At 47.3% G+C, this 26,382-nt stretch overlaps 1 protein-coding gene across 14 annotated transcripts in view; it reads right to left on the reverse strand.

Annotated features, from left to right (window-relative positions):
- LOC147439388 (uncharacterized) overlaps window positions 1–26,382 on the reverse strand; it is a 258,172-nt gene that overhangs the window by 100,776 nt on the left and 131,014 nt on the right. For all 14 annotated transcript variants that reach the window (XR_015184590.1, XR_015184591.1, XM_086485235.1 and 11 more), the window contains one exon: window positions 5,302–5,445. Coding sequence is in view for 12 of the 14 variants with exons in the window: in XM_086485235.1 (XP_086341361.1) it covers window positions 5,302–5,445 (144 nt within the window). In the remaining 2 variants the exon portion in view is untranslated. The remainder of the gene's footprint in view (window positions 1–5,301; window positions 5,446–26,382) is intronic.

A 26,382-nucleotide genomic window follows, 5' to 3' on the forward strand; every position in this document is an offset into this window, starting at 1 on the left:
TCTTTTTGTTTTTGTTTTCTTTGGGGGGGGCCGGGGGGGGGGGGGGGGGGGGGGGGGGGGGGCGGGGGCGGGGGGGGGGAGGGGTGCTCACGGGTTCTAATGCCATGGCCGTGCTCTCTGGAATGTAACTTCTCTAGTGGCCGGAAATGATTGCCTTTATTTGTTGAAAGGGAGTTTGTGAACGTGGACCGGGGGGCATGGGTGCCTCCCCCCATATATTGCCATGGCTCCCTCGTCGTTCATTCGTGATGAGGCATTTGCATGGGTATTGCCTTACCATACAGAGCATATAACCAACTACACATTTGTGCATTTCAAAGCCTCTTGTCTCTCTCCCATGGAGGCTACCAGGATGTCAAACTGGGGGTACTTGTCCAGGAAGCTTTAGTATCCTGTGCAAAATAGTCACGTATGGGGAAAAATGTATCAGCAGGAGTCACATGTCTCCAAATATGTGAACTGATGTACAACTTGATTAAATAACTAGAGTACTAATACTAGATGAACAAGAAATAAATGTTACGAGGTTTCTCTAAACACAAAACACAAGGTAAGTTGTGAGTTGCTCAATAGAGTGCGTAAAATTAGTTTGGTTAGGGATCAAGTCGGTGCAAAGCACAAGGGAAGTTACAGGTTTCTTAAAAGAGTACAAAAGGTTAGTTTGGTTAAGGTTCTATAGCTATGAACGTTGAATCATTCGTTCCGGAAGCATCTACTATCATGAACACTCATTGCCAATATGCAGTAATAGTTTACATTGTCTGCAGTCCTCCCACAACTCCCCTATTACTGAAAAGAAGTCGTATCTATCTTTACTTATTCTCAGCAATTGAGTCCTTCTCTTGGGGCCCCTGGCACTTGGCCTAGGAGATTGAGCAATGACCTCTGGCATATCTCATGTCACATAACATTTTTAATACCCTTTTGATCAAATTCTATTTTTTGCATGAAAACGATCCTGCTATTAGTTTTCTGAAACCGTCAAATGGGCTACATCTCCTCTAGCAAAAGGGTACAGGATCCAAGATATTCATTCTTATTTTTAGTCCAGCTCTAAAATTCCATTGGTGAAAAATATGATCTAATGTGTGATCGATCTTGTTTGGGCAGATGAGCATACGTGGATTATGAGGACTCATTCACTTTGGACGGCCTCTATTTCCACAGTAAAGCGCAAAGTCTATTTAGCTCTTAATTCGTAGGCAATCTGTTAAAACATGCTCCAAACTCTATTTTCAATAAAGTGATTTACTTTTACCCAACGTATATTGTACCTTGCCTTTTTGGGTCGCTTTTTGTTAGTTTGTTAGAACTCACTCGTGCATGGAGGCAAATTGAACCCAGTCCGATGACAGTAGACCGCCCACGGAAAAACCCCCTATCACGCCATCTATAGCGTCGGGACCAGGGAGCACAGATGGGCATGCATGGCTAGGTGCGTAGAGCACACCACGGGTGCCATGGTTCAGGCGTGGAGTCCACACCGCTTTTCAAGAGGCCATGGTTGGCCAGAGGGGTGTGTAGCACGACATACCAAGGCTTGAGTCCTATTCGGCCAAGTCTGAACAACCAGAGCCCAATCTATGAAGAGGGACACCTATGGTTGGGTGAAGAGATTATTAGAGAGCTCCTATGCAGAGAGCTCGCATGAGAGGCCTATGATGTCTAGGATTCCGCATAATGACTCCTATGTTACACTAGTATTAGAGCAGGTTGTATTCTCCATAGTGGTTGAGGATCCACAAGTATGTGCACACATGGAGGTGATACCTTTCCTTTTCCTCTCTATGTTAGAATAAGCTTTAGGAGTAGGTAAGATTCTTTTGTTATTGCAATCTTTTATGGTTCTCTTTCATCTTTATTAGTAATCTTTGTTGGAGAGAGAAACGGATACACTAAGTGCTTATGGAAGTAGTTGAGTACTTAGTTATTAAGCTTTTGGACGCTAAGTTTGTTGATGACACAGGCATGTTTCTAGAGGGCTGCAAGGCCAATTTGCACACGTGTGAGCAATCCCTTGAGGTGTTCTATTGCTCGTCAAGAGCATTGATTAATTGGCGGGAGACAGTGGCTTTTTGGAGAGGGCTTTAGATGGGTCTCCCCAAGGACACCAATTCGATACTTGGGTTGTCAGGTTGGTTTGGATCTGTCACCAGAGCAGCAGTTTGTTCCTTTCCTATCCATTCGGAGAAAACTGTTCCATTGGATTTCAGCACGGTTGCCACCTGCCGCCAGGGCTGTAGTGTCCAACCAGGTGCTTTTGGCTAGTATGTGGTACATCACCTCTTGCTGGATTTTCTCAAGTTCTTGCAGCAGCAAGTTGGAGAGGTTGATCAGTAACTCTCTGTGGTCAAGGTCGGACATACAGTCCGCTCGGGCCAAAGTTTTCTGGCAAGTTATTACTTGACCTTGCTCTCAGAGAGTGTTGGGGATCATCAACCTAGCACGGCAGAGTAGAGCCCTCCTTGGGAAGCTCATTGTCAGTGGCCTCCTTCCAAGAGAGGAGCTCTAGAAGGAGCTGCTACTTCACGAGATTCGTGCCCCGGTCCCACAGACGGAAAGCCCATGGAGTCCTTCCACTCGCTAGATCTTCACAGAGATGCGTAGAGTGGGTCTGAGCAGGAGATGGGAGGATCGTTTTGCTTTGAGCTTGCTTCAGTCTTTGGAGCAGCAACGGAGTGGCCTTGAGCAGCACCAGCCCACATGCATTAAGGAGCACTTGAGACAGCCACTTACTTGGAACCCTTTGATCAGCACACAGGGAGGACACATGGTTGGTAGCTGACCTCATGTTGCTTGGGTTCCCATGGCAAAGGATCCAGCCCGAACTTTTGGGGATTGGCTGCAATTTACAGCACTTCCTGAGGAGATTCAGAGCCTTCAGCTGCAATATATGAGGGGGGTGCAGAGCATGTGTCAGGATATTGTGGAGGCTATATCAGCAGAGTGGCACATCCCTCTTGAGCTGGCGGCTTCCTGTTGGACGGGGGCATGCACTCGACTGGAGATACACATTAGGACTTGCTCAAACACAGGGTTCACGTTTTTTAAGGTTCAGAGAGAGGGCCGCCTCCACAGCGTCACTACTGAGGCACCAGAGGTGGTCGACTGCTACTTTCAGAGGATCAGAGTTGTGGCCATCAGTGGGAGAACTTGTGTGATAGACCCACACCCATCAGCTCTTGAGTCGGGACACTTGCGATTATGGGCTTAGGAGAGCCGCCTTCTTTTGCCCTGCAGGGGACTAGGGGGAGTGGTTTTGGCACGATCCCTTTACTCCAGCCAATCACCCGGGACTCCCTTTTTTCAATACATAGCACGGCTGGGACGACACATATTGACCGTGGAGAGACACTCGTCCTGCAACAGCAAACCATTGGCAGGAGGAGGGTTTCACGACTGAGTTCTTGGCAGATTTTTGGGGGTGCCTATGGGACAGCAGACAGCCAAGGAGAGTTACTATGTTCCAGTGGCTAGTAGCCCATCGAGCTACTGTAGTTGGGAGTTGGCTGGTGCACAGTGGTCACTCTGAGTATGTATATCAGTGACTATCCATTTGAGACACAGCACCATTGTCTGTGGGATTTCCCCATGGCTCAGTAAATCTGGCTTCGGATTCTTTGAATGATGCCTGCACTTTGCGACAGCTAGCCAATACACTTGGCGTGTTGCAGCTTGGTCCACCCTCACGGGCCCAACACTTCGTTTTGAGATGGCTTCAATAAGAAGGATGATTGTGATACAGGAGGGCCGGCCTAGACTCCAGCCCACCACAGAGCTTGTACCTCAGCAGTGGAGCAACGATAAGAGAGTCGTTGGGAGCTCATCTGCAGCCTGACACTTTGGTTCATCTGGAGAGCCCCATGCTTCCGCATCTTCGCGGCTCGACCTGTCCCACCGGCAGAGACTGTACCTAACATCTGGCTGGAGCTGATCCACACACTCGGGGGGACAGTTTGAGAGGCTTCAAGGCAACTCCTACCCCATGCGGGAGAGTCGCGAGGCCCTCTTCCGACTTTGGCGACCACGGCCCTTCTTCACCATGGTTCATGGGGCGCCTAGATGGCAGTACCGCCCACCAGTGTGGTTGTTTCCTCCTCCCATATCTTGATTTCGCCATCATTGTACATATGTAGTTTTTTCATTGGAAGTCTCTACCCACACTTTGATGTAGCCCATTGGGCAGGTAATGGATCTTTCTCTTGCAAGAAAAGAAATACAAAGAATGAACGCAGCGGCTCGTGTAGAGCAGAAGCTGTTTTGGCTCTCATAATCAACAAGCAGTCATCATATCAAAATTAATCTTGCAGGGAAAAACAGACTCTATAATGGAGCAGGCTCAAGTAGGGTGCACCAACCAAGGCAAAGGGCAGATAATGATGCAACAAGAACGGGCAGAACAACTAAACACGAGGTTGAGGCGGTTAAGGCATTTACAGGGGACATAGGATCGCATTTGTCACAAGAAGGTCTAGGAGGACGAGGACTGTGATGCTAATTCAGTTCTGAGTAGGCTACAGTTGGTTGAGGCTGTGGGGAGGGAAGAAGGTGGCAGCATGTAGCTCGAATAGGAGATGCATGCAAACAGGCAGCACTCCAGGTCGAGCAAGGGGAAGAGCTGCAGGCTTGAGAGCAGGTAGAGCATACAGGCAAACGGAAGATCATGGGCTGCAGCAGGAAGCACATGCGCTAAGACTAAACAGGCAGTCAAGACCATTTAGTTGGATCTGAATCAGTCCCCGGCCAAGGCTCACCTCCATATATATAAAGCAGATTAGCATATTCAATTAAAGAGAAACCTAGCCTAAATTCTCTGCCAAGATCTGTAAGAAACCTCACAGAAACGATTAGTCTTATGTAATGGCACTTACACCTTCAGTGGCTCCTATCTCCAATCCTGACACTTACTGTTATGGTAAAAGATATTTTATAAAGATGAAGGAAAAGCACAGTAAATGACAGAGAGTCCTCCACAGAAATAGGTACATACTTTCGATCAAAAACATATAAACCATAATATTAGCAGGAAACTGCTCCTCAGAAGGGTTCCTGTCATAAATATATGCTTACCACACGTCTACAAACAGGTCATAAATGGATCTGGATACTCAGAAAACTAAGAATTATCTCCATCACAATAGCACATTCGTATTCTCACAACAAGTTTATCTGCTTTGGTTACAATATGCACTATCCAAAACTCTTCCACACTATTCAGAACTCTTCTCCCTGCACTTGCCATCTGATAATTGAAATTGAAGGCAAGAAGCTTGCATCCAGTATACTAATTAGAAAACTTACATGTAAGCAGTATTCAAAGCAGAACTGCCCCACCCTTCCAGGTGCTTGTCAAGTAAAGCCCTTGTACGAGCAGCAATTTGGAAAACATGAGGTGTTCCCAATACAAGTTCCAGCATAACTACACCAATACTCCATAGATCATACCTATAACCACACACCCACAATCAGACAGTTACAACTTTCAACTCAAATATCCTTAAAAAACAGTACATTCATCAGCTTCAAATAAATTAGGAAACTTGAAAAGGGAAACAATGGCTGAACCGGAAAATAGAACTCGCACAGATGCTACAAATTACTGCCATATAACAAGTGGGAGCATAACCTTTTGCAACTTCCCTAGTCTTGCAGCAAACAAGCTATCGATGTTTCAGTATATAAACCCATTTTTTATCGATAGCATTTTTGCTAGGATGCAAATTACATAAGTACTGAAGTGCCTTTATTGACGATACCATCATGCTGAGCTTGCATGAGAAAGGAGACTAGTTACCTTATACATTTCCTTTGATGTTTTTTTTTGTACCTTACGACATATGGAAGACACAGACTTCAATACATGGTTTTGCTCTATGTATTGACATTTTACCCCCACCCATTGCCACAGCGTGGAGCTGATTAGGATTGCATTTTCAATCTAGTGTACTTCCGACTCCCGAGGCATACAGATATGTATTGAAACCATAGTGACGCCAACAAGAGATCCATCCACAGCCCTCCTTTATCCCAAACATCACCCTCCATGCTTTGAACACTCCATACACACCTATGCCTGCTATATAATGCTACAACCCCATTTGGTACAAGGTGCACCTAGCTAAATACAAAGAAGACGATACCGTGGCCGGAGGTTGTGCACGCACAAGAAGACAAAAATGACGAGGGCAGGCGTGCACAACAGGTCTTGAGAAGAAGAGAAACATCTATCCGACGACGAGAGTTGAACTCAAGACCTGTTACTCAAGAGAAAAGTGGCATAACCTATCTACAACACTTGGGTGATAGAAAGGGTTATACCATTTTCCTCTTCTTATTAGCACACACACACACACCCACACGAACACCCGAGAAGAAGAGAATTTTAACGTCGTAGGAAATTATCCCAAGAGACCTTTAAGATCTTTCCGACGAGGAGAGTTGAGCTCAAGACTTGTTATTCAAGAGGGAAATGGCATAATGTCACGAGGACGTGGCAATTGCTAACTTGAGTTGTTGGTTTCTTTCCAATGATTTTTGTTTAATTTTTGGACCCTCTTTTTGAAATTGCAAATGGTCGGACATTGTATGGCCAGTGTGAAACGGCCGAGGGCAGAGAGTTTCACCCGCAATTGGAAAGGGCAGGTCACCATGAGTTGGTCGAACCAATCGGCACTAGAATCCGAGCAGTAAAAGGGTGTCTAGGCTCAGTTCAAAGTCATTTAGGCCCCTCGCAACACTTATAAGTTGGTGGGTACTAGGAAATTAACTCAAAAGAGGCATAAGGGACACATGGCGGCTCCAAATGCAATTGCCAGAAGCATCAGCAAGAGGGGGCGCATATTTCAAGACAGGGGGCTGATTTCAGCCCATAAGTGAGTGCTACAGTGTGTGTGAGTAGTGGGTGCAGGTGATCACAGCTTTAATGGAAAGCTTGCCTTCTCCCTTGCTCTATGTAGCGCGACAATTTTCTCTCACGCATCTCTCTCTCCCCTTTGCACATATGGTAATGCCCCATTGGTTGGGCTTCTCAGATGACCATGTACAATTCTGGGGGTTTTATGCGCGTTTGCCAAGGCAAGAGCCTTGCGTACACGAACCGGATTAGCTAATTGCTAATCCCCTTCAGGTACACACAGTTCCATCACGAAGGAATGCGAGAACGTAGAGTTTTCTCACATGAAAACTCGTCCGATTTGCAGCGGAACTGTCCCATCTCGTACGGGAGCACCTGAGACACGCATAGGCGTACTCGCTCCGCTAGAAACGGTCCAAAACAGAGAATTACAGCCTGCTGTCTTTTTATGCAGGTTTAGGGTTTCCCACCTAAACTACAAGGAATTGCCAAGGGAGCCTTGGAAACGCCTTGGCATGCGTGTACAGGAGGCTAGGCACCTAACCATGGCAAAACAGAAAATTACAGCATGCTGAAATTGATCTGCAACTCACTGGAAAGCTTCCATACCGCAAGGGAAAGTGTCCTTGACGTGTACTTTTGACCTACAAGGATATTTGCGCCATTATGATGGCGTAATTGAGTCAAAAACCTGCAATTACAGCCATGGACAGATTTGGGCAGCTTGGTGAGGGTTAGGTGCAAGCGTTCCGATTGTTTATTTGTAAGCGGAGCCTCGGGGAAGCATTGGGTGCTTGTACAAGACAATTTAGAGAGATTTTCCGCGAGGAATCTCGTCTAATTCAAGGGGCAAGTGACCCTACAGGTGCGAAAGCTCAAGGGCTACCCAGAAAAGTGATTGGCACGCGGATCGGAGCGCAAAACAGAGAATTCAGCGAGCTGCAATTTCTTGCCAGGTTTTGCAAAGTGCTCTAAAGTGCGTGGAAAGTCAATGTTTGCTTGGGATTTTGTCCGTGGAGACTTCTACTGTGGTTATGTTGCCGAAATCGGGTTGGAGTAGAAGAATTTCAGCCCAATAAAAGTGGGACAGCTTGTAGAAGTTTACAGATTTTTCTCAAGTATAATAAGAATAAAGAAATACTGAAAGGGGCACCAGTCTTTGGGGCCAACAGGGTGTCACTGTCTGCTTGGTAGCGCTCTAGCTACCAGGCTATGGTTTGTCTTGAAGTGTTGAATTCCAGTCCACGGGCTAGTTCCTTTGTGTCATAAAGTTAAAATAAAGTTATCAGTGTGAGCCAAAGTCCACCGCCCTACGGGCCGGTTTCATCAAACGTACTGCCCCACGGTCCGGTTTCACATAACCACTCTATCAGACGATGAGAGTTGAACTCAAGATATGTTATTCAAGAGGGAAATGGCATAACCAATCTACCACACTTGGGTGATAGAAAGGTTATACCATTTTCCTCGTCTTCTTTCCTCTCTCTCTCTCTCTCTCTCTCTCTCTCTCTCTCTCTCTCTCTCTCTCTCTCTCTAGGCGGCTTGACAACCCTCGCCGAGCATGCAACACCTCCATTTGGTCTAGTTCGCCACAAACACAGGTACCGCATGTGGGGCAAAGCAAGCAGCATGTGATGAGCGAAGCAGGCAGCACAGGCTGGACACGTGGCAACCGCAGTAGACCTAGTACAGTTTGCGCAGTAGGTCGCAACAAGGTGGAAAAGCAGCACATGAGGCCACAAAGCAATGGACATCCGAGGTTGGGTTGCAGCAACAACCTCGCAAGCACTAACGGCAATTCTGGCTCGCGACGGCAGCAAGGGGAAGGCAAGACTCTCTCTCTCTCTCTCTCTCTCTCTCTCTCTCTCTCTCTCTCTCTCTCTCTCTCTCTCTCTCTCTCTCTCTCTCTCTCTCTCTCTCGTCATCCCCAACCTCACCTATGGCAACAAGCAAACTCAAATATATGCTTCACTCCAAACGAATTTCCATCATTGAATTGGAAATGAAAGCATGGAGAAAAGAGATGGAAGATTGGAGGAACGCGAAGACCGTTTTCCTCCGAGACAATGAAGAAAAGGAGAAGAGGTGGAAGGACGAGAAGGATCATCTTCTCAACAAGATCGCCACGTTGGAGAATAGCATTTTGGACCTCCACAAAGAAGTGTTGGAAACACGGTCAAAAAATGGGCTTGAAGAGGGGGAATTTCAGCCCTCTTTGAGGGAAGAAATTGACAACATCAATGAGGAGAAGAAGTCATGGGCCGCGGTCATATCCGAAACGCAAAAGAAAGTAGAGGAGGCCGAAAAATGGATTGAGGTTGCCAAGAAAGGGAAAGGTAAGGAAGCTCCTTGTACACCCACTCTTATCAACATGACCCTCGAAGAGGAACAAAGGTGGGTGCGGGCTCTACATGTGAGGGTAACCGGCCTCAAGGACATAAACAATGTGGAAAAAGAGGTCACAAGCCTCACATCAATGATGGGGGTGGAGAAGCCTTCACACACAAAGGCATGGAGAGTGGGCAAGAAGAGTGAGGGCCCCGGAGAATCTTCAAAGGAAAGAGCTCTCATACTACGCTTCCCTTCATTGGAAGAGAAGAAGGAATTCTTGAGGAAGAGACCTACTCTCAAGAAGACAGGTATTTTCTTAGGCGATGACCTCACTCTCTCACAACTTGCGCATATGAGAGAAGTAATGCCCGAGATTCAAGCGGCAAGGGAGAAGGGGAAGATGGCCTTTTACAGAGATGGTCGGGTGGTGATTGTAGAGCGGCGCTCTACATGACGGTGCGAGACCTATGGGACCACATTGAGGATGGCGACTTGGAATTGTAATGGGTCTATAAGGTTGGATGTTGGTGCCTTTGAGGACAGTTTCAGAGACAAGGACATTGTTTTCTTTTCAGAGACTCACCAGGCCCCTGGCCAACTGTTGCCACATGTGGTGGGATACAAATGGGAGACAGCCCACAGAACAGTCACGAGATCTGAGCATGGGAGTAGAGGTTAGGGAGGAGTAGCGGTGTTGTTTAGGGAGGAGCTACAGCCACTACTACATATTGTACGGAGAGATGATCAGGCTAGATACATGTGGGTGAGGCTGAGAGCTGACACAGGTCGATTTCTATATATTGCTATATGTTACTTCCCCCCAGTACGTCAGTATATGCTGTATCCAGAGGGCAATCGCCTTTCTCAATTCTAGATGATGATATATGGGAGTTTTCTAGGGATGGTGATATCATCCTCCTAGGAGACTTCAATGCTCGAATGGGCAACTGTCAGACAGTCTTCTACAACACTTCAGATGAGATGCTTAGAGAGTTGGATGTGGGTGAGCTGGGGTTTGACAGATGCTCACATGACAGAGAGCAGACTGAGTATGGGAGATACCTCACGGAGATGACGACTACACATGGGCTAGCCATACTTAATGGCTTACAGCGGTTTCCTGGAGCAGCAGGCTTTACATGCTTTCCACACAAACATGGGGCCAGTACAGTGGACTATGTTATGGCACAGCCGAGCGTTATTCCTTGTATTCAAGATTTCACAGTGGGAGCCAGACCAGTGAGCGTAGCAGTGGATCATGCTCTCTTGACACTGTCCGTATCTTTTCAGTTTAGTACAACCCAGAAATCAGGAGGCAGGTCACACACCCGTTATACATTTACACCAGAGACTGACTCGGTTTATACAGAGGCGATCTGGGATCGTCTATGCACAGTTGCTCCAGGCCTCTCAGTAGAGGAGTGCACTACTTTACTGACTGAGACACTACATGATGCACCATCAGAGGCATACCCACACACTCAACCGGATCGGAGGCGACATTCTGGGAGCATGCCCCAGAATAGTTGGTATGATGAGGAGTGCAGAGAGATGAGAGCCCAGCTTCAGAGGGATCTTCATTTAGGAGTCATCACCTACAGACAGTCGCGGATTGCTTTCCGGCGCCTTGTGCGAAAGAAGAAACGAGCTTACCTGGCCCAGATGGAGCGAGACTTGTATCAGTTGTTCTTGAGTAGAGACTCAGGCGAGGCATGGCGACTCTTCCATGAGCACTCCCCTCCCCCAGTGATTACTTCTCCTGATGTGTGGGGCCAGTATGCGACATCGTTATATACGGTTCCTGGGCAGGATCCCCTTCCAGATCCTACAGAGCCATGTCCACCTACGAGCACCTTCTTTACCACTGAGATGGTAAAGAGAGCCATTGACAGGATGAGGACCAGGAGGGCTTACGATCATGACGGTCTAGTAGCGGAGCACTTTATACATGCTAGGGATATGCTGATGGAGGTTCTTGCAGTGTTGTTCAATCGTGCCATGTGTGAGGGATTACCTGAGACTTGGAGGTTGTCTACTATTGTGCCTATATTCAAGGCAGGTGATCCTACAGAGCCTGGAAATTACCGCACTATTATGGTTGGACACACACTGGCACGATTGTATGCATCCATTATTGAGCAGCAGTTGAGTAACTGGGCAGAGGGTGAGGGTGTACGGGCAAAGGGACAGGCAGGTTTCAGGAGGGGTTTCTCCACTCTTGACCATATTCTGACACTCAGAGCTATCATTGAGGAGGGCAGGTCACATGGGAGACGGATTTATTGTAGCTTTGTGGATTTCCGCAAAGCATTTGACATGGTACCGAGAGCTCGACTGATGCGCAGACTGCAGGAGATGGGGGTGCCCACAATGTTGATTTGGGGGATTATGGCTTTATACAGATCAGTGATGGGACATGTATGCACCCCAGAGGGGATATCTGACTTAGTTCACTCCACTATCAGGGTGAAACAGGGTTGCCCATTGTCTCCTACTCTATTTGGTATGTATGTTGATGAGGTGTCTGATTACATTGACAGAGAGGGTGATAGAGGTGCCCAGCTGGCAGGGACGTGGATCCCATTGTTGTTATATGCTGATGATATTGTCTTGATCTCTGACTCACCAGAGGGTATGCAGCGACAGTTGGATGCATTACACAGTTTTGCAGAGGATAGTGGATTGTCTGTAAACCTTGGTAAAACCAAGGTCATGGTGTTTAACACCACACCGTAGTGGATCAGGAGATCGGCACCGACCTTCACGTATGGTCAAGAGATTGTGGAGTATACAGATGCATACACTTACATTGGGATAGTCTTCACTGGGCCAAGGTTTTCTTTGGGGAGAGCAGCACAGACTAGACTGACCAGAGCTTATGCGGCCTTGGGAGGCTTGGGGAGGATGTGTTCGCAGGTTCAGTTCCAAGAACCTCGGACAAAGTTATGGCTCTTTGATACTTTAGTAGCCTCAGCTATGATGTATGGGGTACAGGTATGGGGACCTTCTGTAGGCCAGGATGGTTGGAGACGTATGGAGAGGCCCTTGGTATCTATGATCTCCCGATTGATTAGAGCCAAGGCCTCCGTACCTCACGCGATCATTCGAGCAGAGCTAGCTGCCCCCCCCATGGAGATTGAGGCGCTTACCAGATCAGTGTCCTTTGTGCACAGCCTATGGGATACTACTAGAGACAGATATGCTAGACTGGCCCTTGAGTCTTCCAGACAGTTAGCTCTACAGGGGGACACTTCATGCTGGTATGCACAGATGACTTCATGGTTTCAGACGCATGGCTTCACCATGGACAGGTTGCCCCCTTTCCAGTATTCTCTTCAGGCACCCTCGCTGTCTCTTACACGGGTGGAGATCACTAGACTCATTCGTCAGGACCTGATCCAGCTCGACACCAGGAGGACATGGATAGAGCCGCCTCAGGAGTTGAGCACGAAGATGGCTTTCTATAGAGAGCATCTTCTCCACCTCACAGGAGATGGGTTTGTGATTCGACCCAGCTACATGGACACACATATGTCTCATGGTTTGCGTTGTGCCATTGGTCAGATACGCACATCCTCACATCAGCTAGAGATTGAGACTGGTAGATTCAGAGGGATACCAGCAGACAGCAGGATATGCCGATTATGCCAGAGAGAGCCAGAGACAGAGTTGCACTACATATGTCATTGCACAATGTTCTATGAGATACGGGGGCGTTTCCACTGCTTTTTCAGAGAGGGTTTTGGTCCTCTATCTAGGGTCATGAGGTATGAGGATCAGAGATGTCTTAGACTATATCTACTTGAGTTACACAGGTATAGAGACACTTTACTGGGGAGAGCTAGAGAGAGGCAGTCCAGAGACACATTACAGATTTCTTTTCACTAGATATGGGACAGCCAGAGGAGCAGCCACCACTGCAGAGCTCGTCCCACACTCATTCGACCACTACTGGCACTCTCATTGACCGAGCATTGGAGCTACAGAGATACAGACGACCGCGACTGAGGAGAGGAGCTACACAGCATCGACGGAGACTACAACAGAAGATTCGAGCCATACTCTCTCGACATCCAGAGTGCAGATGAGGATGGATCCTCACCATTTCTTCCATCTTTGTTTCACACACTGTTACATCCAGTTTACCGGGTACCTATTGTATCAGCTGCTACACCCACGTAGTTTTAGATTGTAGTAGTAGTAGTAGTATTTTGTTCCACTTCTAGTTCTTTTGTACCCAGACATGGTATTAGATTCACTATTTTGTAACTGATTGGTCTCATAGGTCATTTTGGCCTTTTGAAGACGTTAATATAACATTTCATTTCATTCATTTCATTTCTCTCTCTCTCTCTCTCTCTCTCTCTCTCTCTCTCTCTCTCTCTCTCTCTCTCTCTCTCTCTCTCTCTCTCTCTCTCTCTGCCTCAGGTGCCAGCTAGCCCATCACGAGGAGCTCACAACATCAGCCATTACATTTAGCCACTACGGGTTGGAGCAATAGAACCCCATCAGTACTCAGCAGTGTTACTAAACACGAGCACAACTAAGAGCCTGCACAACAACGGCCGTTATTGTGGAGTTCATGAGCGCTTCACCAGTTTGCAAGTCCCGTACGAAGGCAACCTTCATGCTTACAAACAAGCGGTTAACACAAGTGGCAAGGGAGATGAAGGAATGAGAAATAGAGATGTAAGGATGGTGGAAGGAGAAGGCCAACCTTCTTCAAATGTTCCTCAACGAAGGCATGCAATGGAAGAAGGAGAAAGAGGACCTGCACGTAGAGATACAAGCACTTAAGGCGGATTCACAAGCACTCACAGAAGAAGTCTCAACCCTCAAGCGAGTGCTTGCTAATAGAGCAAGCAATGGACTAGAGGAAATCAAGGTCATCAAGGAACAGGTACGGATGATCAAAAGGAAGAGAAACACAATGGGGCCAGGATGTCTTCGTGGGTGGATGTCATCACGAAGACACAGAAGAAGCCGGATGAGGCTGAGAAATGGATAGAAGTCGCTAAGAAAGGGGAAAGAAACCACATCTATCCCCACTCCTACAATCATCAACATGACTTTAGAAGAAAAGCAGCGAAGGAAGACTAGACCTCTGCACATACAAATAACCGGTCTATAAGACCGAGATGATATGGAAGGGGAAGTCAAAGAACTTCTCCGCAAGATGGGTAGTGAGGCTACTCATACAAAGGCATGGAGGGTAGGGAAGAAGACACAAGGAAATGGGGAGACTTCAAAGGAAAGAGCTCTAATCATGCGCTTCCCATCCATGGAGGCAAAGGACTTCTTGAAGAAGCATCCTACACTAAAGAAAACGGGCATATTCCTTGGAGATGACCTCACACTCTCACAACTTGCTCATATGAAAGAAGTTATGCCCGAGATAATGACAGCTCGAGAGAAGGGGAAAGTGGCCTTCTACAAGGATGGACGAGTGGTTATTCTAGAGAAGCGAGACCTATGGGACCACACTCAGAGTGGCTACATGGGATTGTAATGGATCTTTGCAGCAAGATGTAGGGGCCTTTGAGGATAGTTTCACATGGAGAGACATCATTTTCTAGTCTGAGACACATCAGACCCCAGGGCACAAGAGACTAGATCAGAGCACAGACGACGAGGTTCAAGAGGAGTGGCAGTCTTATTCAAGGAGGAGCTACAATCTCTCATACATATAGCTCGGAAGGATGAGCATGCTAGGTACATGTGGGTGAGACTGAAGGCAAAGACACGTAGATACCTCTACATCGCTATTTGCTATTTCCCTCCTAGTACGTCATTATATGAATTACCTAGCGGACAGTCCCCCTTCTCTATTTTGGATGATGATATATGGGAGTTTTCCAGAGATGGCGACATTATTATCTTGGGGGATTTCAATGCTAGGACTACCAATCATCAGACAGTATTCTATGATACCTTCAGATGAGTTGATGCCAGAGCTTGATATTACAGAAATGGGGTTGTCTAGATTATCATAGAATGAGGAGCACACTGAGTATGGCAGATACTTGATTGATATGGGGACTGCACATGGATTGGCCATTTTGAATGGCCTACAAAGATTCCCTATAGCAGGTGGTTTTACATGCTTTCCACATGGGTATGGCGCTAGTGCAATACATTATGTTACGGCTCCACCAGGACTTATTCCTTCCTTTTAGGATTTCATGGTGGGAACTAGGCCAGTTGGGGTAGCAGGCGATCATGCTATCTTGTCTTTCGCTCTATCGTTCCAGTTCAGCATAGCTCCATTGGGAGAGGCCTTCACACATACTCGGTATACCTTCACGAGGAAGACAGATCCTGTGTACACTGCTGAGATATACAGGCAGCTATGAACTCAGGAGCCAGGACAACCACTAGATGAGCTCATCCACGTTCTGATAGAGACGCTCCATGATGCAGCATTAGAGGCATATCCCCACAGCCAGCCTACACGCAGACGATCTGGGAGCATGCCTCATAACAGTTGGTATGATGAAGAGTGTAGAGAGACGAGGATCACATTAGAGAGAGAGGTGCTCATGGGTACTACTACACATAGACAGTCACGGATTATCTTTCGCCGCCTAGTGCAACGAAAGCAGAGGGCTTACCTAACTCAATTAGAGTGTGATCTGTATCAGCTATTACCACGATTGTGCCTATCTTCAAGTTGGGAGATCCTATGCTTCCCGGCAATTACCGCACCATCATGGTTGGTCACACTTTGGCTAGGCAATATGCATTCCACTTTTGACCAGATTTTGACATTCACAGCCATTATTGAGGAGGGTAGACACCATGGCAGGAGGATATATTGTAGCTTTGTCGATTTCCGCAAAGCCTTTGATACAGTGCAGCGAGCAAGACTCATACGAAGATTGCATGACATGGGGGTGCCCACAGAGCTGATTTGGGGGATCTAAGCTTTATACAGGACAATGGTAGGACAGATACGCACTACTCACGGCATGTCCGACATGGTTCACTCTACCATTGGGGTGAAGCAAGGTTGTCTCCTATCTCCGACTCTCTTTGGGATGTATGTAGATGAGTTTTTCAGATTATGTACAAATTGAGGATGATAGAGGTGCTCAGCTTGCAGGGACATGGATTCCGTTGCTATTAAATGCTCATATTATTGTGCTAATCTCAGATTCTTCAGAGGGGATGCACCGTCATTTGGATGCATTGCATGTATTTGCACGGGACAGTGGATTGTCTGTGAACCTTGGTAAGACCAAGGTAATGGTGTTTAACACCACAGCGCAATGGGTAAGGAGGTCCGCCCCCACGTTTACATATGGTCGAGAGACAGTGGAGTATACAGATACATACACTTATCCTGGGGCAGTTTTCAGCTAGAGATCGAGACATGCAGATTTAGAGGAGATCGAGACATGCAGTTTTCAGCTAGAGATCGAGACATGCAGATTTAGAGGAGTACCCGCTGAGTCCAAGATTTGTCAGGTGTGCCAGATAGAGCCAAAGACAGAGCTACATTACATACGTCACTGCCCAGTATACTATGAGATACGAGGCCGCTTTCACTGTCTATTCAGAGAGGGTTTGGGCCAGTTTCTAGAGTCATGAGATACCAGGATCAGAGATGCCTCGGACTATACTTACTCGAGATTCGCAAACACAGAGAGGACCTCTTGAAGAGAGGCACAATGAGAGAGATCCAAAGACAGCGGAAGATTACAGATGTCTTTCAATCACAGACAAAGCAGTTCGAGCAACCCCCACCATAGCATAACAACACCAGAGGCTCCAGAGGCATATTGCTTGATCGGGCGATAGAATTGGGGCGGTCTCGTTGCCCACGAATGAAGGGGCCCTCTCGGCATCGACGCAAATTGCAACAGAGGATCCATACCATACTGGCGCGACATAGGAGCCGTCGCGACAGAGTGCCTACCTTGAATCTCTATAGCCTTTTGGATACTGATGTATATGTATATGATGAATCTCTATAGCCTTTTGGACATAGAACCTCTATAGCCTTTTGGATACTGATGTATATGTATCTGATGCCTCGATTGACAGAGAGCTCCATTGTATCAACTCACCCTTTGTTTTCCCTTTGTACCAACTTTCACCCCACCCCTACCCACTATTTTATTTTCAGTTCTTTGTACTGTAAATAAAGCAATATAAACCAGCCAATGATTAAATAAAGCAATATAAACCAGCCAACAATTTTTCTCTCTTTTTCATGTAGAACAAAAAAAAAAAAAAAACCCGAAAAAACGGTTGTGATCTCTACGCGGACAACCAATGCTCTGTTGTCTTTGCGGTGGCCTGGGAGCTATAAAAGCATCACATGCCCTCACTCAGAGGAGAAGATCAACTTTTGCAAGAAGGAGATGCTGCTACAAATTTCATCCGCAAAGAAGACGTTGCCCATGGCTGCCCCAAGTGTACCAGATGTCACCAAGACCCAGTGCGCGAGTTCCCTGGTGAAGAAGTGCCTACGGAGCGTGTTTCCGTAGCGACAAGTTGCTGTTTTTCTCTCTTTTCAGCCCATAAACGTCGTTGACGGGGCTGATTTACGAGAAGGAACCCGAGAACACACCTCTTTTGTGTGTAGGATTGGAAGAGAAGATTTCCTATGTCGAGATCTCTTCCGGGGAATTGCTTTTCGAGAACCGAGTTGCGTTTCGAGCGTCAAGACCTTGAAGGTAACAATTTTCATGTTATGAACTCTGAGTATTTGTTTGCAGGTGTACTTCCTCTTAGTGAGGGAGTAGGAGCAGAGGAAGGCATGAGCCTTTGCAGGAGAAAGCGCTCTGAGGAATTCGAGCCAGATCACCCCAAGGGTTTCGTACCCAAGTTTGGGAAGCAGATCCACGGATCGAAGAGAGGTAGACTCTCAAGATGTGATCCGGAAGTTGAAATTCCCAAGGGAAGGACTTCCTGTCCAGGAAAGCGGAGTTATTCTACAGGAAGAGGACTCTGGAAACAAAGTTAGAAAGGAGTTGCAGGGATGCCATGCCCTGAGTCTAGAAGGTGAGATCCGGATGCGAGAACCTTGATTCTCGAGGATTTGGAATAAGGAACGGAAGTTCCTTGGAATAGGGTTTTGCCCTAGGAATAGGAAGCCGAGGCTTCTAGGAACCATCAAGTCTTATTCTAGAACGAACGTGGTAATACGTTCGGTTCAAGTGCTTGTATAGACTTCTCCTCAATAATAAAGATACTATTAAGGGGGTTTGGGGGGACCATCCCATCTTCTAGTCCCCAGTATTGTGTCGATCTTCTCACTCTCTATCTCTCTCTCTCTATATCCACTGGCTTCAGTAATTAAGTGATAAATTCTATTTATCCGAGTATATTTTATATTGCTATCCGCTCCCGTTTGTGACAATCTCTATGACTAGGGCAGAGATTACCAGGCTCATCAGACAGGACTTGATTCGGCTGGATACAAAGACGACAGGGATACAACCTACACATGAGCTAGGTACGAGGCTGACTTTCTATAGAGAGCCTCTTCTCCAACTCACGGAGGATGGTTTTGTGATCAGACCAGGATACATGGACACTCATCTATCCCACGGGATACGATGTGCTATTGGTGAAATACGCACATTCTCACATAAGCTAAAGATCGAGCCACACAGATTTAGAGGAGTACCCGCTGAGTCCAGGATTTGTCAGGTGTGCTAGATAAAGCCATAGACAGAGCTACATTACATATATCACTGCCCAATATACTATGAGATACGAGGCCGCTTTCACTGTCTATTCAGAGAGGGTTTTGGGCCACTTTCTAGAGTCATGAGATACCAGGATCAGAGATACCAGGATCAGAGATGCCTCGGATTATACTTACTGGAGATTCGCAAACACAGAGAGGACCTCTTGAAGAGGGGTACAATGCGAGAGATCCAGCAACAGCGGAAGATTACAGATTTCTTTCAGTCACAGATAGAGGAGTTCGAGCAGCCTCAATAGCATAACAACACCAGAGGCACTAGAGGCATACTGCTTGATCGGGCGATAGAGTTGGGGCGGTCCCGTCGCCCACGGATGAGGGGGCCCTCTCAACATCGACGCAGACTGCGACAGAGGATCCATACCTTACTGTCGCGACATAGGAGCCGTCCTTAAAGAGTGCCTACCTCGAAGGACATTGAATCTATATAGGCTTTTGGATACTCATGTATATGTATATGATGCCTCGACTATCAGAGAGCTCCATTGTATAAGCTCAACCTTTGTATTCCCCTTGTATCAGCTTTCACCCCACCCCTACCCACTATATTCTTTTCAGTTCTTTGTACTTTTTATACCTAGACATGGTATTAGATTCACCACATGTAACCTTTTGGTCTCCTAGGTCATTTTGGCCTTTTGAAGACGTTAATATTACATCCAGACGCCCGCGACTACGGAGGACTACATAGCACCGACGGAGGCTGCATCAGAGGATTCGGATCACTTTGGCCCGGCATGCAGGACGCCCGGTCAGACTACTGACCATGGAGGAGATTGATGATTAGTTCACACCTTGGAGTTTAGGATTCCATAGTAGTCATTTAGTCATTTTATCATATTGTCATTCTCATTTCATTTTGTTACTTTTATTACTCGGACTTTGTATCAGATCCACCACATTGTAACTTTTAGGTCTCATAGGTCACTTTGGCCTTTTGAAGACGTTAATATAACATTTCATTTCATTCTCTCTCTCTCTCTCTCTCTCTCTCTCTCTCTCTCTCTCTCTCTCTCTCTCTCTCTCTCTCTCTCTCTCTCTCTCTCTCTCTCGCACGAAGATGGCTTTCTATAGAGAGCATCTTCTCCACCTCACAGGAGATGGGTTTGTGATTCGACCCAGCTACATGGACACACATATGTCTCATGGTTTGCGTTGTGCCATTGGTCAGATACGCACATCCTCACATCAGCTCGAGATTGAGACTGGTAGATTCAGAGGGATACCAACAGACAGCAGGATATGCCGATTATGCCAGAGAGAGCCAGAGACAGAGTTGCACTACATATGTCATTGCACAGTGTTCTATGAGATACGGGGGCGTTTCCACTGCTTATTCAGAGAGGGTTTTGGTCCTCTATCTAGGGTCATGAGTTATGAGGATCAGAGATGTCTTGGACTATATCTACTTGAGTTACACAGGTATAGAGACACTTTACTGGGGAGAGCTAGACAGAGGCAGTCCCAGAGACACATTACAGATTTCTTTTCACTAGATATGGGACAGCCAGAGGAGCAGCCACCACTGCAGAGCTCGTCCCACACTCATTCAACCACTACTGGCACTCTCATCGACCGAGCATTGGAGCTACAGAGATACAGACGACCGCGACTGAGGAGAGGAGCTACACAGCATCGACGGAGACTACAACAGAAGATTCGAGCCATACTCTCTCGACATCCAGAGTGCAGATGAGGATGGATCCTCACCATTTCTTCCATCTTTGTTTCACACACTGTTACATCCAGTTTACCGGGTACCTATTGTATCAGCTGCTACACCCACGTAGTTTTAGATTGTAGTAGTAGTAGTAGTATTTTGTTCCACTTCTAGTTCTTTTCTAGTTCTTTTGTACCCAGACATGGTATTAGATTCACTATTTTGTAACTGATTGGTCTCATAGGTCATTTTGGCCTTTTGAAGACGTTAATATAACATTTCATTTCATTTCATTTCTCTCTCTCTCTCTCTCTCTCTCTCTCTCTCTCTCTCTCTCTCTCTCTCTCTCTCTCTCTCTCTCTCTCTCTCTCTCTCTCTCTCTCTCTCTCTCTCTCTCTCTCTCTCTCTCTCTCATGTCTTCTTTTGGCACCCCTACATCATGCGAGAGTTTTCTTGCGGTGGCAACGACACCAAGGACCGCGTCGCCCGTCAAGAAGCAAGGATCACAACCTTCGAGGCTCAAATCCAAAAACATCGAGGAGAATGAGAGACTCAAACAACGATTATGCAAGCTTGAAGACACAAAGGAAGTAGAGAGCCAAGCTCTGCTTTCAAAAGCACATGACATTGAAGCGTCCCTCACCGAGACTGTCATGGCGGCTAAGAAAGAATCCCATGTAGCAACACACAAGAAGATTGACACCAAGATACAAGCGGTCTTACAAGAATGCCGGCTACAAGAATCTCTTGGCCTCAAGGTCAAGATTGGGGGGCTCCACCCACCGTGGTGCACCAGTGACGACACCCTCGAGGAAGCAATCACCAAGCTCAATGACATTCTTCAACCTGTCTACATTAGGCTTGAAATTGTCTCTTGGATCAACGACACACATAGGCACATACCACTCGCGCACTGCATTCTCACTCTCAAGAAAAAGATGAACGGATGAAGCTGTTACGCCAATCTCCACTTCTCAAGGGAAGAAAGTTCTAGATCGCTGACAAATTGACTACAAATCAACTGAAAAAAAAAAAGCAAGTGAGTTCAAGAAGATGCATGAAGCACCCAAGCAAGTTAAATGGCCAGTCTACCAAGGTGGCAAAGCATCCACGAGTTTTGAACTCCCAAACCAGCTCTCCCCTTAGCTGATCCCCCTTAGGTTTTGTTCTTTCCTTTTCTTTCTGTTATCCTGTCCCTTTGATGGACCCTCAGTCCTTAGCTCATATGTATCAACCATCCTCACTTGGAAGGAGCTGTTGTAATGTTTTGTTTTGGTCCCATGAATCATATATGACCTTCGTGGACGATAAGTATCTCTCTCTCTCTCTGTTGCTAAACTGGCTTTATTTGACAGAAAGTGAGAGGGTTTTCTCGCTTGGAACACCAAGAAAATAATTCTAAATAAATTATTGGAATTTTAAGTGTGAGGGTTTTTCTCACTAGAGACATCCGAGTAAAGAGTATTCCTAGTGTATCATTCAAAGTAATGACAGGAGCACTGTGAACGGGAATATCTGTAAGGCCACCAGAAACGGGTACTTCTGATGCGTCACATCGAATGGGTGACACGGAGCATCTATAAGACCATCCGGGAACCGACATCTCTGATGGGTCATGGAGCATCGTGAAGGGGATTGTACCGTAAGTTCGGTAGGAAAGGACTAGGTGATGGGTATTCCTGATGCGTCACAAGGTGGTTGACGGGTGCATCACAAAGGGGATATCCATAGTCGAGAGGAAATCCGAGCTGGAAAGAGGAATACACGTAAAGACGCAAGCACAAGAATAAAGATGGGTTCTCATAACCTTTTTTTAAAAGGCGGAAAATTTTAACGAGTTTTCCGGGAAGAGCAAACGCTTTCCCGCGAGGAATCTATGTCTGCATTGCATTTGTGCATGTGGTTGCATCCAGGGACGCCTGGGAAGTGTTGTGAAAAGAATTGTTTAAAATTTATAAGATTTTATTGGGTTTTTGGGCAGTTAAGACCAATTTTAAAATATGCCGGCCATCCACTTAATAAGAGGGCAACCACTTAGAAAATAAACTGGCAAAACCAACCAGCGAATTCTTTCTCCCTATTTCGGGTAGAACAGAAAAAAAAAATGGCCGTGATCTCACGCAAGCAGCTATTCATGCCGTGGTCAAGGAGCTATAAAAGCACCACATGCCCTCACTGAAAGGAGTTACCAACGCCAGCAAGAGAAGACTCTGCCCCCAGAAGACGTGAGAGATCGCGAGACTACGAAGCACGGAAGTCGCTTTTCCCGCGCAAGAGCGACAGGTATCTATTGTGGATTCGCCATACGAATTGTTGTCATGTGTTTGCGTGTGTGTTTGCAGGTACTTCATCTCGAAGGAGAAGCGAGAAGGCTTCGGCCTATGCTTGGGAGTTCCAAGAACGGAATTCGGAAATTGTCTGCGGAGTCTCGACTCCGAGTACAGACGGAAAAAGAATTGAGAGCTCGTCTCTCGGATCTCCCTTACGGGAAGGAACGACCATCGAGTCAGAGATTTAGAACAGAGGGGTTTTCTCTGGTTCTTGTGCTTGTAAAAAGATTCTCCCTAATAAAGAATTCTCTTTAAGGGGGGGGACGAGCGCATCTTCTGGTCCCCAGTATTGTGTCAATCTTCTCACTCTCTCTGTCTCTATCTATTTCTCTCTATATCCTTTGGCTTCAGTATTAAGTGATAAATTCTATTTATCCAAGTATATTTTATATTGTTTTCCAAAACATATATGCGCCCAATGTGGCAAGTGCGCGAGCAATATTTTGGTCTCATATTGTAGAGTCTTTGCTGCATGCAGAAGAGTGGTGTGTTGGGGGAGACTTCAACATGTTGGAGGACCCCTCTGACACGATTGGAGGTGGCTATGCTACTGTGCACGGGGCTGAGTTGGCAGCTTGGGAGCATCTATTTATGATTGAGAGTTTCTGATGTTTGGCAGCACTCAAGCTTTGTGAGGCCCCCAGACAGCTTGTCTTTCTCTCGCTTTGACCGCAGAGGAGGAGGAGTGAATCTATCTCGGATAGATCACTGCTATGCCAATGACCACATCTATGACATGGGGGGGTATGTTTGCATCCTGGCAAGGATTACTTTTTCTGACCATGCGCCAGTGATTCTCACTGTGACATACCAAACAGAGGAGGGGGGGTGCAATGCTACACATCCCTAAGAGGATCTTGCTACATCCAGAGCTTGCAGAGCGAGTGGAGGCACTTTGGACAGAGAGCTTGGATAGGCAGGACACCCTTACTCCTAGAGTGGCCTCTAGACTGGCTAAGCTTAGTCGCTTCTTCCTTCAGAAGTCTCTAGCTCGCTTGGCTGTAGCCAAGCAGGAGGAGAAGCGTCTCCAACGGGCCATTGTTTCCTTGCCGAGGATGCAAGAGCAGCATCCAGACAGTCCTTGGTTTGAGGAGTAGATGCAGCACGCTAGACAAGAGTTGGCTAGCATTAAGGAGTGGCATCATGAGATTGCCTTCCATCGACAGGCATCTCAGTGGACCCAGGTAGGTGACAGAGTTACTGGGGAGTTTTTTGAGACGATGGGGCCCCACCGTGCGCACACCAGTGTCAGCCAGCTGAGGAGACCCGACGGGTCAGTTGCTTCAAAGTGTGAGGATATGCATGCAGTTGCTACTGACTTTTATCGTGATCAGTTGTCAGCTAAGCCTCTGTCCGAGCGTCAGGATGCATGCAGAGAGCAGGTGGGCACAGATGCCTTGCCTTCTTACTGAGGAGATGCGACAGAGACTTGAGCTTCCCCTCCAGCTATAGGAGCTCCATGATGCCCTCAGAGAACCCCCCCGAGGTAGTTGTCCAGGGGAGGATGGTTCGACACCCAACTTTTTCTTGGAGTACGGAGGCTTGCTTGGTTCAGATCTTTGCAGCGCATTCCAGTACTTTTTGCACACTGGAAAGATGCCTGACAGCATGGGTGAGGGCATGATTTACCTTATTCCCAAGGAGGGAGGCTCCTTGGATGAGATTCAACAATGGCGACCCATCACTATCCTCAACTCAGCCTACAAAAATCTAGCAAAGGCTCTGAGCTTGAGGATTCAGTCACTACTAGAGAGCATCATACATGGGACCCAGACAGGTTTTGTCAAGGAGCGTAGTATCCTTGACAACATCTTCACCCTTTGGGAGGCATCTTCCCTCGCGCATCTCCGAGGAGAGGATCTGGTGATACTCCCTCTCGATTTTGAGAGGGCCTACGACAAAGGTGACTGGGACTTCCTATACGGAACTCTACACAGGATGGCTTTCTCAGATGCTTAGATCAGAGGTGTGTCAGCTCTCTATAGGCATGCGCACAGTCAGGTGCTCTTGGCAGGGGGTAGAGGGGAACGCTTCATGCTCACATGTTCGGTCAGATAGGATTGCCCTCTAGCCCCCTTCCTCTGTCTGTTCTATGCTGAGGCGATGAGCAAATTTTTGACTTCTCAGCAAGTTGGCTTGCGTGGTCTCGAGCTCCCTATTAGGGCAGATGAGCTACTTGACGCCGAGTTTACCAACGACTCAGTATTGCTTGGAGGGCCAGGAGGCCAATCTGCACAGGTGTGAGCAGGCTCTTGAGGTGTTTTGTTGTGCATCAAGAGCATTGATCAACTAGAGGAAGATAGTAGCTTTCTGGGTTGGCAATGCTTCTACCCCTGATTGGTCGCCACGTGAGGGTTTTAGATGAATTCCCCAAGGGACTGCAGTTCGTTATTTCGGTTGTCAGGTTGTCCTGGACTTCTCCCCTAAGCAGCAAACTGCTCCCCTCCTCCCGTCCATTAGGAGGAACTTGTTGCATTGGAGCTCGGCACGGCTCTCTTTGGCAGGCATAGTTGTAGTGGCCAACCAGGTGTTGTTGGCTACTATGTGGTACATCACGTCTTGCTGGATCTTCTCGAGCTCTCGTATCAGCCAGCTGGAGAGGCTAATCAGGAACTTTGTTTGGTCAAGGTGCGACACCCAGCTCACCCGAGCCAAAGTAGCCTGGCAAGTCATCACCTTACCATGTTCTCACGGGGGGCTGGGGATCATCAATCCAGCACAACACAGCACAGCAGAGCCCTTCTTAGGAAGTTTGTGGTCAGAGGACTATGTCTAGGGGAGGAGCCCTCGAAGGAGTTGTTGCTTCACCGGCTTCGAGCTCGAGTCCCTCGTGCAGGAGGCCCTTGGAGCCCTTCCATCAGGTGGATCTTTACAGAGATGCGCAGAGTTGGTCTGAGCAAGAGGTTGGAGGATCGGTTTGCTGCGAGCCTGCTTCGGTCTTGGGAGCAGCTGAGGAGTGGCTTGGAGCAGCACCAACCCACTTGCACCGAGGAGCGCTTGAGGCAGCCCCTTGTTTGGAATCCCATGCTTAGCACTCAGATAGGCCACCTAGTTGGTACTAGGCCTCATGTTACTTGGGGTCCCATGGCAGAGCCCGCACTCTCGACGAATGGCTTCAGTTTTCACATTTGCCCAAGGAGACACAGAGCATCCACCTACAAGGCACGAGAGGGGTGCATAGCATGTGCAAGGACATTACAAAGCCTTTACCAACTGATTAGCTAGAGACAGCAGCTCCCAGATGGATGGGGGCCTTCACGCGACTAGAGGTCCTCATTGTAGTTCGTGCTTGCTCGGAGTCCGTACTCCACATAGTTCTCTAAGATCCAGGGAGAGGGTCACCTACACAGTCTCAGTAGAGGCTCCACAAGTTGCAGAGTGTTGTTTTCAGAGGATACGAGTAGTGGGCATCTGTGGGAGGACTTGTGTGGTAGATCCTGACCCAGCAGATCTTGAGACGGGCCACTATCGGCTTTGGGCTTGGGAGTGG

This window comes from Adiantum capillus-veneris, chromosome 16 (genome assembly GCF_014529385.1).
Source record: "Adiantum capillus-veneris isolate H3 chromosome 16, ASM1452938v2, whole genome shotgun sequence".
NCBI lineage: Eukaryota > Viridiplantae > Streptophyta > Polypodiopsida > Polypodiales > Pteridaceae > Adiantum > Adiantum capillus-veneris.